The following is a 13,161-nucleotide window of genomic DNA, read 5'->3' on the forward strand; positions in this document are numbered from 1 at the left end:
AGTATCTTCTAGTCGGGCACCTCCGATAAGTGCACTCTTCTTTCTGGCTCTTTGGGGCTACGCACACAGTGGATAGGCTAGGGTGCGGCGGAGGTGTTAGGGGGGGAGGGGGGGGGCTACTTTATTGGAGAGGGGTGCTGGGAATCGAAGGCGGTCGTCGGGTCGTGTGACTGTGATGCGATTGCGGGACTCGTTCGCTCGCTTTTGATTTGATTCCATTAATAATGCCCAAGTATTTGTGTGTATGTGTGTGTGTGTGATGTATGAATGCGCATATTTGAGCTCGAATTGATAAGCAGTCCATCGCCTGAGGGAGCGAGGGGAGGGGAATGGAGGGGTGTGTGAGGGCTTTGACAAAGTTTGACATTTAATTAAACCCATGTCGTTAATTGAGCTTGCCAAGAACGCAATAAAAACTGCCTATAAAGCCAAAAGGCAGGCGATTCAATTTAATTGATTTAAAAATCTTAATATATACGTATATCTTTATATATACAAAACTGTTTGCACTGATTTTGATCGATCGATCGATCGATCGATTGACTGACTCACTGACCGCCTGATTGCTGCTCGATGCCCGGCTTCATATTAAATAATAAATTCGTGCCTAACCGCTTTTTGACAAGTCCAGCCCAAGGCCGAAAGCTGTTAATTGAAGCCTTTTCGCTTTAATCTTCAAGCTGATTTTCAAACAACCGCCCAAAATGGTATTTGCAACGTGATCAATCGCTTGCATTTATCCACTTTACTGGGCGTAGATGGGGGCTTAAAATAGTAGGACTTGTATTTTTTCATGGGCGATAAATGGATTGAAAAGTTAATATTTTAGTATAAAATAAACATAAGATCATGGTCCGGATGAAGCCGGGTAATAAGCATTCTGTTGGATCTCATATATCAATTGCAGATCAAGTTTACTTTTCTTTTATGATAACTCGCCCTTCTATGTGATTCTCACGAATTCAAGAATCATATACTCTCACTCTCACTATAAAATACTCTCTTGCACTCGCCTTTCTATGTGATTCTCACGAATTCAAGAATCATATACTCTCACTCTCACTATAAAATAATCTCTTGCACTCGCCTTTCTATGCGATTCTCACTAATTTAAGTATCGTATACTCTCACTCTCACTCTAAATGACTCTTTTGCACTCGCCTTTCTACGCGATTCTCACTAATATAAATATCATATACTCTCACTCTCACTCTAAATGACTCTCTTGCACTCGCCCTTCTACGCGATTCTCACGAGCTGAAGTACCATATACTCATACTCTCACTCTGAATGAATCTCTTCCACTCGCCCTTCTATGTGATGCTCACGAATTCAAGTATACTCTCACTCTGAATTATTCTCTTCCACTCGCCCTTCTATGTGATTCTCACGAAGTGAGATATACTCATACTCCCATTACTCTCTTGCACTCGCGCTTTCTGAGATCATTGCTTTTTCTCTCTCCTGCTCTTACTCTATGTGCATTTTTTGGTTAAGTACCATGTTTACATATATTTTATATAAATAAGAATATATGTTATAGCAATTAACGGATTATCTCATGGTAGATAATATATATATATATTATAAATAATTAATTGTGGTCGTCTGGAATTTCTGGTTTAACTTGCTGCCGGATATTGCAAAATATGAATCGATACTCAATATTTAATAACACTCTGCCTCCTCGATAAGAGGCCTGACTGCACCTGACAGGTTCTCCAAATGCTGTACATATGCATATAAGCTGTATATATATATATATATGCATATATAGGTGGTTCAGTTTTGTATAATATTCGAGTATATCATCATATATACATACATACATACATATATATTGATACTTAAATATTATATAAAGCTGAAGCGTGCGGGTTTTGATAATCAGCAGCTGATTGCGGAGAAATTGATTTATTATGGGGAAATTTTGGACTTAGGTGGCGTCTGCACTTGAGTTCTGGAATTTAGCTGTGACAGAGACAGAGAACAGAGGGGGACTAGGCGATACTCTATAGAGAAAAAACACATAATTCGGGGTCTTCTCGTCGATAAATCAAGGCAGGTTCTCAGCTGGCAGCCTTAAGGAGTGCAGAATAATCTGGAACTGGCGCAATCCTCCTTCAGCTGGGCTTGATTTATCAAGAATTGGATTTCTGATCAATCCTGATCTACAGATACTTTCCATTTTCTTTCGAGTCGAGGCTTTGGACCTTGAGCTTATTAAATATTTTCTGGACCTATCGAAGTGGAACTGGCCTCCATACCTAGGAAAGTGATCCTTAGGAAAGGCGTAGCTATTCCTTTGAATTGCAGAGTTGGAAATCGATATTTATCGATCTTTCCGATAGCTTAGGGAACGATTGATATAACTAAATTAAGCTGGATTTGATAAACGAGCACCAAGATGTATCGAATTGAGATCGCGATCAATCAGCTTGACAAGGATTGATGGACTCGACTGTTGAAGCTGATCAGGAATATATATATTTTAGGTAATCAAAAAAGCCTTGATTCGTTTTTTATAGACTTTTTTCGTTTATAGATTTGCACAACTTTATAATACTCAATGATGTCAAATGGTTTGTAAAAAGTTTGCGATAGCTGAGACAGAAATTTAATTGATTGAAATAGTTTTATGTGTGCACAGACAAAATCCTAACCTTGGTTCAGGCTAAGGCATTAAGTAATGCTCCCTGGTCTAAAACCCGCTAGCTTTATTGGAACCTATTAAGATAAGATATGAGTAGAGAACTTGTACAAATTGAAACCATGACGAATAGAAAAAAAGGCACGAACAAAAGTCGAGACACACTCAATATAAATATATATATGTATGTATAATATATATAGAGACACGATTGTCACGTGATTTTTGTGGCATTATCAGCGAGTGTGTGTGGCAATTTACGGGGCATTGATAAGCGAGCTGCCAGTTGATTAAATTGTTTGAAATTGTTTGCTCTGCAAACAGACAGACAGACACACACAGCGAGTAAATCGGGTTCACGTGAATGTGACTCGGGCGATGCGTTCGAAGTTGACAGAGACTGATAAAAATGGGGCCAGTTCAATGCTACCCCCAACCTACAAACGGCAGAGGCTTATCTTATCGACTTGGGGGGCCACAGAGTTCAAGCTGGACGCCTGAACCCATAAAAAAAAGAAGTATTTTCAGTGGAAATCCAAAATCTATTCGACTTATAGCATACTTTGGGCCGGTCCGCTTTTAAATACATTGCATACGCGCAGGCGCAGCTGGAAATACTCACCATGATATGAAACAGTTACGTAGGAGATTTGCACACAGGATTCGGTGCAGCCAATGGGCTTCAGGGTACGCACAAATTGACCCTCCTGCAGTGTGTAGACATTGACAGTGCCGTCCTGTGAATAGAAGAAAAATAAACTTGTGAATATAATAAGAAAGAACGACAAAAAAGAAAGAAATTTCTAGCTATTAAGATGCAGACTGTGCGTTGTTCATCAGTCAGTCAATCAATCAATCAATTACTTTATCAGTCTTACTGTGTTTTGATCGTCTGTCCGTCAATCTCTCAGTCGGGGTGGATAGTTTTAGGTACTGTTCTATATATAGAAATTCCGGTTTCTAGCTCAAACGTCTTAGACTGTGCGTTGATCATCAGTCAGTCAATCAATCAATCAAGCTGTTAAGAGTGTGCGGTGATCGTCTGTCCGTCAATCCAGTAGTCAGTCAATTTCTCAGTTGGGGGAAACAGTTTTATATATAGAAATTCAGGTTTCTAGCTCAAACGCCTTAGACTGTGCATTGATCGTCAGTCAGTCAATCAATCAGTCTTACTGTTAAGCTGGTTGCAGTCCGTCAATCCGTCCGTCTGTCAATCTCTCAGTTAGCGCACAGTTTTATATATAGAAATTCGGGTTTCTAGCTCAAACAACTTAAACTATGCGTTGATCATCCGTCAGTCAATCACTTAATCAGGATAGATTTCTTACTGTTAAGGCTTAATTGCGTTGATCGTCAGTCCGTCAATCCCGCAGTCAGTCGATCTCTCAGTTTTACACAGACACTTTTACATACAGCTTTATACAGTTTCTAGCTCAATCATCAGTCAGTCAATCAGGCGGTCACACTCACCAGCGAGCCGGATACAACGAGATCCAGCTCCGTGTAGATGGCCACACTGGAGACAGCGTCGTCATGGCCATAGAGCACAGTCAGAGGCTTTGGCGAGTAGCTGTTCTGCGTGTTGAGCTGGGTTATGGCCTGCAGATGGGATTGTCCGGTCAGGGCGTGGACTGGAATGTTGCTGCTGGGCATGCTGCTCTGCTGATTGCCTCCCTGTATGCTCCACACAATGGCGGTGCAGTCGCGCGAACCGGTGACCAAATAGGAGCCACAATTGTCCAATGCCAGGCAGGTGATTATATCCAAATGGCGCGTCACCGAGGCCAATGTCTTGCCCTTGTTCAGGCTGTAGACGCGCAGCGCATTGTCCCAAATGCCGCCGGCGTAGAGTAGCTTGCCATCGGTGCTGACCGCAAAGTTCTGCGAGTGCGGCGGCTGCGAGGGATGAAAGGGTCCAAAGACGCGCTTCCGGTTCCTAGAAGAAACACAAAGTAAATACATAAATAAATGAGCTGGATTAAGGGAGGAGGAGCTGGCAGCGACACGCACTTAAGATTTGTTGTGGTTGCGTCGATTTCCAGCAGAAATCCCTGCTCCTTGTCGAAGGACATCCAAGAGTTGCAGCCCAGAATGCCGACCTTCGAGACGCTGACCAGCACATCGGGACTGAGCTGCAGAAAGGAGCGCGGCGGACTGCGCGGCGGACTCAGATACACAATCGGATCCTTGGCCGTGGACAGCTCACAATAGTACTGCACCACCTTGTCCAGGAACTGTGTGAAATCGGGTCGCTTCAGCTCGGCGCGCACCAGCTTCAGCGCCGTCTCGTCCTGGGTGAGCCGACGGGGATGTGGCTCGCGCAGCAGCTGCGACGGCACCTGGCCAAAGTTGTTGATCATGCCTGGAAGGGATTATCGTTAACAACTTGAGCTGAACTGAACAGAGCTGAACTGAGCTACCTTCGACGGCCTCGCGCTCAATGGGATTGGTTATTTTGTCCAGATCGACGGCGCCCTCGTAGGAGCAATAGTAGAACACATTCAGCGCCTCCACGGCCTTGGCGCCCTTCTGCTTGTAGCCGAAGATGAGGTCGATCCAGTTATGCAAATGCTGGCTAACGTATTCCGATTCCAGAGCACGCCGATGTATGGCTATGAACTCCTCGGGCGTGGTGGCCCAGGCGGGCAGAATGACATCGTCGACCTTCTCTTTGGTGATTTGCAGGTGACCCAAGTCGAATCTGTGACGGTTAGGAGAGTAGAGATTAGACCTGAGGGACGCCAGTTATAGGAGCCACATACTTGTTCATGTTCTTGAGAAACTCCGGAAAATAGAAGAATTCGGGTATTAGCTCCTTGACATCATTGGGATTGTCCATTAGTAGCTTCCACGTCTGCGGTATGGAGTGAAATTGTCGGTCGGCCACATCGAAGCGGCCGCTCTGCAGCTCAACGTGCAGCGAGGTGAAGGGTTCAACGCGCAGCAGATAGTGCAGCACGCCGGCAGAGTTGGAGTAATGTGTTCCGTAGTGGAACTTTGGTATGGCACCCGAGGGATCCTCAAAGGAATCGTATTTGCTGCGCACCTCCGCCTCGTTCTTGGGATTGATCTGCGAGCAGAGTAAGTTAATAAGGAAAATCTCCAACTGTATGTCAACTTACGCATCCAATTGGCTTGGACAGGTCACGAAAGGAACGCGGATCGGTCAGGTCCAGCACGTCGCTGGTGTAGTCAGCCAGAATCCAGGGGAAGACGGGATACTGGCTCAGATCGTTATACGAGCGGCCTGCGTGAAGGAACAGAACAAAAGGATTTAGGCTAGAGTGAAAGACAGGGCCGACTAAGACCTTACCAGCTATGGTATTGAGGTACATCAAGTACTCAAAATTGGATATCTCACGATTGACCCAGCGCTGAGTTAGACCCGAGGCGCGCAACAGTTCCGGCGGCGAGCGACCGGAGCCATACAAGATGTTCGGCAAGGGCAGACCCACAATTTTGGTGAAGACCTTGTTGCGAGTCTGGAAAATGGAAAGTCAGTTAACAATTTGAATTGAGGAGCAGGACTTGGTTATATCAACTCGGATGACACTTAGCCAAGCAATTGGAATTAGGAATCCCGCCCACCTTAGTCGTAAAGTTGAGAAAATAGCTGGTCTGATCTATCAGAAAGATCTCGAGAGCGCTGCGACGCAGATTATATTTGCGCAGATGCACCTCACGGATTTTGTTGATGGAAAACCTTGAAAAAAAAACGAAAGGAAACTTTAAATTAACTTCGCAAAGCGACTCTTCCAATCTTGGGCTCACCTGAAATCGTGCTTGGAGCCATCTTCGAGGGGCGGGCTTAGGTCGACAAAGGTGAACACGCTTTGGTTGACCTCAATGCGACCCTTGACCTTGGTCATAAGTGTTATCAGCTCGCAGTCCTGCGACATGACCAGCTTCTCCAATGCGGCATCCTGCTGCGATTGTGTGTCGATCAGCTGGCGCAGCTCCTCCTCCAGCTGGGAGCTCTCGTCATCGGCCAGAAAATCGCGCACCACCGCATTCTTGATGGTCGAGTCAAACTCGGATATTTCTCTGCAATAAAAGGGTCATCAGTGATAATCAAAGGGTTACTTTCGGCAGCTGCTCACTTTGTGTCGTAGGCATTGGTCGCATTGTCCCGCAGATTGGCGGCATTTTCGTGCTTGTTCGGATACAGCTGCGGCTCCAGCTTGAGGCGCATCCGTGCCACATTTTCGTGCGGCGACAGTTTCCAAAACTCCTCAGTTAGCTCTCTGCAAGAAAGAAAGGAAATCTGGTTAGCAAGTGGCACGAACTAGCGAGCGGGAAAGTGACCGGTTCAAATCCAGCAGCAATATTCAGTTATCACACTTGTTTAATTAATTTGTATGCCCCTTGAAAATGGGCTAAAAGGGTATAATGTATCTACGACCCCATAGAGTATATATCTATTCCTGATCAGCATAAAAAGCCGAGTCTATCTAGCCATGTCCATCTGTCTGTCCCTCCGTCCGTCCTATGACCTATGTCTATATAGGATATTCGAGGATGTGAAAATCACATGAATTTCGACCAAAAATGATGTAGCCAAATTTAGATGCCAAATTGATCTAGAGACCAAAACATGAACAAAAAAGCAAGCCTCGTAAAAATCGGATGTGATTTGACCGACTTATGGGGGTGGAAAATACGACCTATGTCTATATAGGATATTTGAGGTTACAATTATTACATGAATTTCGACCAAAAATAATGTTGCCAGATTTTGATGCCAATTTGATCTTGAGGTCAAACCCTGAACAAAAATTCAAGCCTTATGAAAATCAGTTGAGTTTTGACCGAGTTATGGGGGTGGGAAATTTTGACCTATGTCTATATAGGATATTTGAGGCCACCATTTTCACATGAATTTTGATCAAAAATAGTGTAACTAGATTTTGATGCCAAATTGATCTAGAGGCTAAATAATGAGAAAAGAGCCAAACCTTTCGAAAATCGGATGTGATTTGACCGAGATATGTGTGTGGGAAATTTTGATCTAGCTATGTCCGTCTGTCTGTCCGACCGCATGTCCGTAAGTCCGTCCGTATGTATGCACACTTCGATATCAGAACATATCTTATATATCAAGAGACTTAAAATGTTGAACTTGGGCGAGATTATGTCGTTTTAAAGGGACATAGTTCCATGGATCTATAGACATATATACCTCCGCGAAGATATGACGTTTGTAGAACGGCGGAGTTAGGTTGTGCGACATTATGTCGTGACCCCACTTAATTCTTGGTATGGTTGTGGATTATGATTGCTAGGCTAGGTTGATTTGGGATGCGAGATAGAGTCCGGTAAAAAGGAATCAATTTTCTAAAATTTTATATTTGGTGTGGGTAGAAGATGCTTCAGGGTATTCCCAAGTTAGGAACATCCGACTATAGCTCTCCTATTAACCAAGAGAAAATCAAAACAATCAATTGAATAAATAAGAGAAGTCCTCTTAAATCATATAACTAAACACGACACGCGCCCAGCTCTAACTTAGAGTTAACTAAAACAAAAACCCAAGCTCGGCTTGGGAATCACAAATTTGTTTAGGTAATTTATTTAATTTTGGGTTTCGATGAAAGTTTCTTTTTATATAAGCACGACGAATGATTAATCGAATATGTACAAATGAAAATCCTTTGTCAAACTGTATGCAATCCATTTACACAAAGGCGCAAGCAAGACGACACGCCCCCGATTCCAATGACCCAGGCGGCAGATTTAGACAACGATGGGTGCGGCCAGGGTCTTGGCGAGCACCGGAGCGGGAGCAGCAACTGGTGCCGCAAAGCTGCGGAGCTTGGCCACGACGGGCGCCACAACGGGCACATCCTTCTGGACGACGGCATTGAAGCCATTGATGGCATCGGCATAGTAGCTGACAATGCGGCGCGAGCCATCGGCCTCGATCAGAGAGTAGGAACCGCGCACGACATCGCCATCGCGTGTCTCCTCCTGGGTCTTGGAGTCGCCGGTAAGCGTATCCTGGACATCATAGGCGAACTTGTACTGTGGATGAGCATCGACGATTTCTGGCGCAGCAGCCAGAGGGGCAGCAGCCAGAGGAGCGGAAACTGGAGCAGCAGCCAGAGGAGCGGCAGCCAGAGGAGCGGCAACTGGAGCCGGGGCAAAGGTCTTGGCAACCAGAGGAGAAGAGTAGGCCAGAGGAGATGCATAGGGAGCTGCATAGGGAGCAGCATAGGGAGCTGGAGCAAAGCCCAGCGGAGCAGAGTAGGCAGCCGGAGCGGCAAAGCCCAGTGGAGCAGAGTAAGCAGCCGGAGCAGCATAACGCAGCGGCGCGGAGTAAGCAGCCGGAGCAAAGTAGGGCGCCGCGGCCAGTGGAGCGGGGGCGGCGGCAAAGTGCGCCTGGGCCGAGAGCGCCAGGGTGGAGAGGACTGCAACAACCTGCAAAGCGAATCCGAATTGGTATCCAATATGAATCTTGTGTGGCTCACTTCGTCACTTACCGTCAAAGGATTCATTGTGCGGCTTCGGGGGGGATTAGGATTTGATTATCACCGTCGGTTAACAAAAATGAACTGACATGCCATTACCAAAACTGCGTCGACTTTTATACAGCTGCAATTCGCGAAATTTGCATTTGCTTTGGACGCATTTGCTTTGGCAGCTTGGCAGCAGCGTCTGCCTTTTGATCCATATTCGCGGCACGTCGAACAAAGTTTTCAGCTTGCTCTGGGGGCCCTGCTCCGAATCCATGTTCCATGGCTACGAAAGTGATTTTTTTGTTTTCTGTTGTTGTTGTTGTTTTTTTCTCTTTGTTTTTTGGGCTTTTGGTAATTGTCATGCAGCTGCCATTCAATGGCAATACTTTAATTTTCTTTTACACCCAAAAATCAAAACTCAAAAGAAACACACGAAATTTAGTCACAGCAATGCCGAAGTAAATCGTATTAAAACGCGTCTTTCAGTTAAGAGTGTTAGATTCACTACAAACAACGATAATCGGTTATCGATAACGATATCGTTCATCGATAACCGATTATTTATTTCATGATTGGTTGCTTTAGTCCAGCCTAGTGCGCGTCTTCCGATTAATTCCGAAGATTCCGACTGTTAAACTTAGATTAACTTATGTGCATTTCTTGGATATTTAAGTAACAAAATCCCATATTCGATCATCGATAACCGATTATTAATTGCTTATTTGCTGCGTTCCAGCCGCATCGAAAGTTTCAATTATATTCTTCTGATTAGTTCCGAAGATTTCGACTATTAAACTAAGGTTAACTAATGTGTGTTATATTACTTAGATCTTTACGTATCAAAATCTAATATTCGATAATCGATAAACGATTATTAGTTGAATTCTGGGTTGCTTGGATCCAGCCTAAGGGGCATCTTCTAATTAATTGCTAATATTTCGGCCATTAAGCCAAGATTAACTAATCTGTTTGTATTTTTAAGTAACAAAATCTCATATTCGATAATCGATAAACGATTATTAATTGATTACTTGCTGCGTTCCAGCCGCATCGAAAGTTTCAATTATATTCTTCTGATTAGTTTCGAAGATTTCGACTATTAAACTAAGGTTAACTTTTGTAAATTACTTGGATTTTGTAATAACAAAATCCCATATTCGATAAACGATTATTAATTTCATGCTTATTTGCTTGGGTTTAGCCTAAGCGGCATCTTCTGATTAATAAGATTAACCAATGTTGTTTGATTTTTCAGTAACAAACTTCAATATTCGATAATCGATAAACGATTATGAATTGCTTATTTCAGCCGCATCGAAAGTTTCAATTAGAAATGCCAAGGCAGTACACGCAGGGGTTTCTCTTACGTGATTGAAACCGGTTTATTATAATAAAAAAAATAAAAATATCACCAATAAATAGTTAAACAGTAGCCCGTAGAAACTGTGTCGTAGATCTTTTAACCCACTTCCAGCTGGCTACTGCTGCAGATTTGACCCGATTTCGAACAACTTAACGTGCCCGGGGCGTGACTCGGTTGTAAAATACAATGCGCACGACCTTGCGACTCGTTGGCAAACTTGGCAGCACCGCTCGACCGATTAACGGCCAAGCCGCTCACCGCTTGGTCACACTGAAGACGCACTGTTAACGGTTGTCACCGGAAATTGACAGCAGAAATGAGACGAAAAAAAAACTTGAGCCGAACCGCAGCATGTCACAAGATTCCTTAAATGGCAGCGTGATTTCTGAATCTGTGTTCTACAAGTCTAGCTGACTTTTACTTGTCAAATTTGCAGTCCATAAATTGCAATAACCGAGTTCCAATTGCGTCACATTTCAGTGAATACAAAATAATAAAGTTAGGAAATTGAATTTAAATAATTACATTTGAAAGTTTATATAAAATGTAAATGTAAGATATCCAAATCGAAATATCAAATACTAGCTTGTATTACGTTACGGAGAGAATTTTCCAAATCGCTGAAACTTTCATTCATTAAGTTCCTATGCAGAGCTTTGAAAGTAAGTTTGAAGCAAACCGAACAAAACTTAAAGCTTCATCAAAAAAATCTGAAAATCGCACTTTCCATACCGAGAAAACTTTGATTTTGCGAAAATCAAATCTTAAGGAAACTACAGCCAGTCAGTACATCAGTCAATCAGTCAGTCAGTCAATCAATCAGTCAGTCAGTCAGGACAAAAAGGTCTATATATAGACATACAAGTACTTTGTATGAAGGCATATAAGCTTGATATATATATGTGTGTGTGTGTTTGTGTGTGTGTATGTATGTGTGTGTTGGTGTATGCATGTATGTATGTATGCATTTATGTATATATGTATGCATGTATGTTTGTTTTCTAATACCAAACGCAGACCAAGCTTTGCTGCTAATTTAAATAAAACGAATTTCTGCCAAGTGCTCTCCTCCTCGATTCTCAAGAATTCAAGTAGGCTCTGCTGAAATTCAGCAAGGCAGGAAGCGTTGGCTCCAACGGCCTGTGGAGGAGCAGGAGGCGGCGGCGCAGGAGGAGGTGGAGGGGGTAAGTAGATATGTATGTATGTAGATATATGTATGTATGTATGTAGATGTATGTATGTATGTAGATATATGTATGTATGTATGTATGTATGTATGTATGTATGTATGTATGTATGTATGTATGTATGTATGTATGTATGTATGTATGTATGTATGTATGTATGTATGTATGTATGTATGTATGTATGTATGTATGTATGTATGTACGTACGTATGTATGTATGTGTGTGTGTATGTATATATGTACGTATGTATGTGTGTGTGTATGTATATATGTACGTATGTATATATGTGTGTATGTATGCGTGTATGTATGTATGTATGTATGTATGTTTGTATGTATTTATGTATGTATGTATGTATGTATGTATGTATGTATGTATGTATGTCTGTACGTACCCACGTATGTATGTATGTATTTATGTATGTATGTATTTATGTACGTATGTACGTATGTATGTGTGTATGTGTGTATGTGTGTATGTATGTATGCATGTACATATGTATGTATGTATGTATGTATGTATTGTATGTTTGTATGTATATGTATGTATGTATGTATGTATGTATGTATGTACGTACACACGTATGTATGTATGTATTTATGTATGTATGTATTTATGTACGTATGTGCGTATGTATGTACGTACATATGTACGTATGTATGTGTGTATGTGTGTATGTATGTATGCATGTACATATGTATGTATGTATGTATGTATGTATGTATGTATGTATGTATGTATGTATGTATGTATGTATGTATGTATGTATGTATGTATGTATGTATGTATGTATGTATGTATGTATGTATGTATGTATGCATGTATGTATGTACGTATGTATGTAAAATACTATCATCAACATGAAGTATAATAATAATATTAATTACTTTTTAAAATTAAATATCTAATTTCAATCTTCGAAAAATATTCTAGAGTTTCTTGCAAAGTAAAAAAATATTTAAATATATTCGGGATTTAATTAATTAGATATACAAACTGTGTGCATTTTGAATATCTACTTAATTGGATCTTCAGCAAATGTATGTTTTTTTAACTTTGCTATAAACTCTAGAATATGGACGAATATCTACTTAATTAGATCTTGAAAAAATTAAAGTGTTTTTGGCAAGAAAATCTTGTCTGGATGAGTTAGATAAACAAATCGAAGTTCCTTAAAAGTTTAAGACATGATATGTCTAAGTTTCATATGTCGACTTTATGATATAAAAACTTATTATTATCTGGTCATAAATAAATGAAAGATGAATTGCCTTTCATTTAAGTTTCAATTAAGTCTATTCAAATTTAAGCTCCCTCGGAGTTCGTCTATGGCAATGTTACAAAGCGTTCGTTTTTATAAAAGGATTTGTGGCTAGATTGTGGCTTGATTCATTAAGACTCGAAGAATTTCCTGCCTAAAAGCAGTTGCCACATGGGAGAGTGGCACTGGCAAGGGGCTGGGGAGAAGGAGGGGTGGGTGGAGGGGGGGGGGGGGGGGTTGGCTA

General features: G+C 42.0%; 2 protein-coding genes across 3 annotated transcripts in view; both read right to left on the reverse strand.

The window, feature by feature from the left end:
- The window catches only part of LOC135430754 (neurobeachin-like protein 1), a 42,863-nt gene that overhangs the window by 3,803 nt on the left and 25,899 nt on the right, over nt 1-13,161 (reverse strand). For both annotated transcript variants that reach the window (XM_064685543.1, XM_064685542.1), the window contains 10 exons: nt 6,751-6,894; nt 6,422-6,694; nt 6,239-6,353; nt 5,964-6,132; nt 5,773-5,897; nt 5,413-5,720; nt 5,071-5,351; nt 4,661-5,012; nt 4,121-4,586; nt 3,273-3,387 (listed from right to left, as the gene is read on the reverse strand). In XM_064685543.1, the coding sequence (XP_064541613.1) occupies nt 3,273-3,387; nt 4,121-4,586; nt 4,661-5,012; nt 5,071-5,351; nt 5,413-5,720; nt 5,773-5,897; nt 5,964-6,132; nt 6,239-6,353; nt 6,422-6,694; nt 6,751-6,894 (2,348 nt within the window). The remainder of the gene's footprint in view (nt 1-3,272; nt 3,388-4,120; nt 4,587-4,660; nt 5,013-5,070; nt 5,352-5,412; nt 5,721-5,772; nt 5,898-5,963; nt 6,133-6,238; nt 6,354-6,421; nt 6,695-6,750; nt 6,895-13,161) is intronic.
- On the reverse strand, nt 8,383-9,322 carry Cpr64Ad (Cuticular protein 64Ad). The gene is made up of 2 exons (XM_064685580.1): nt 9,130-9,322; nt 8,383-9,067 (listed from the first exon to the last, which is right to left on the reverse strand). Exons 1-2 carry the CDS (start codon nt 9,142-9,144, stop codon nt 8,384-8,386), a joined length of 699 nt encoding a protein of 232 aa, XP_064541650.1. The 5' UTR covers nt 9,145-9,322; the 3' UTR covers nt 8,383.

The sequence above is a fragment of the Drosophila montana genome, unplaced genomic scaffold (assembly GCF_035044405.1).
Source record: "Drosophila montana isolate Dmon_TW-CO22-7 unplaced genomic scaffold, ASM3504440v1 contig_3083_1, whole genome shotgun sequence".
NCBI lineage: Eukaryota > Metazoa > Arthropoda > Insecta > Diptera > Drosophilidae > Drosophila > Drosophila montana.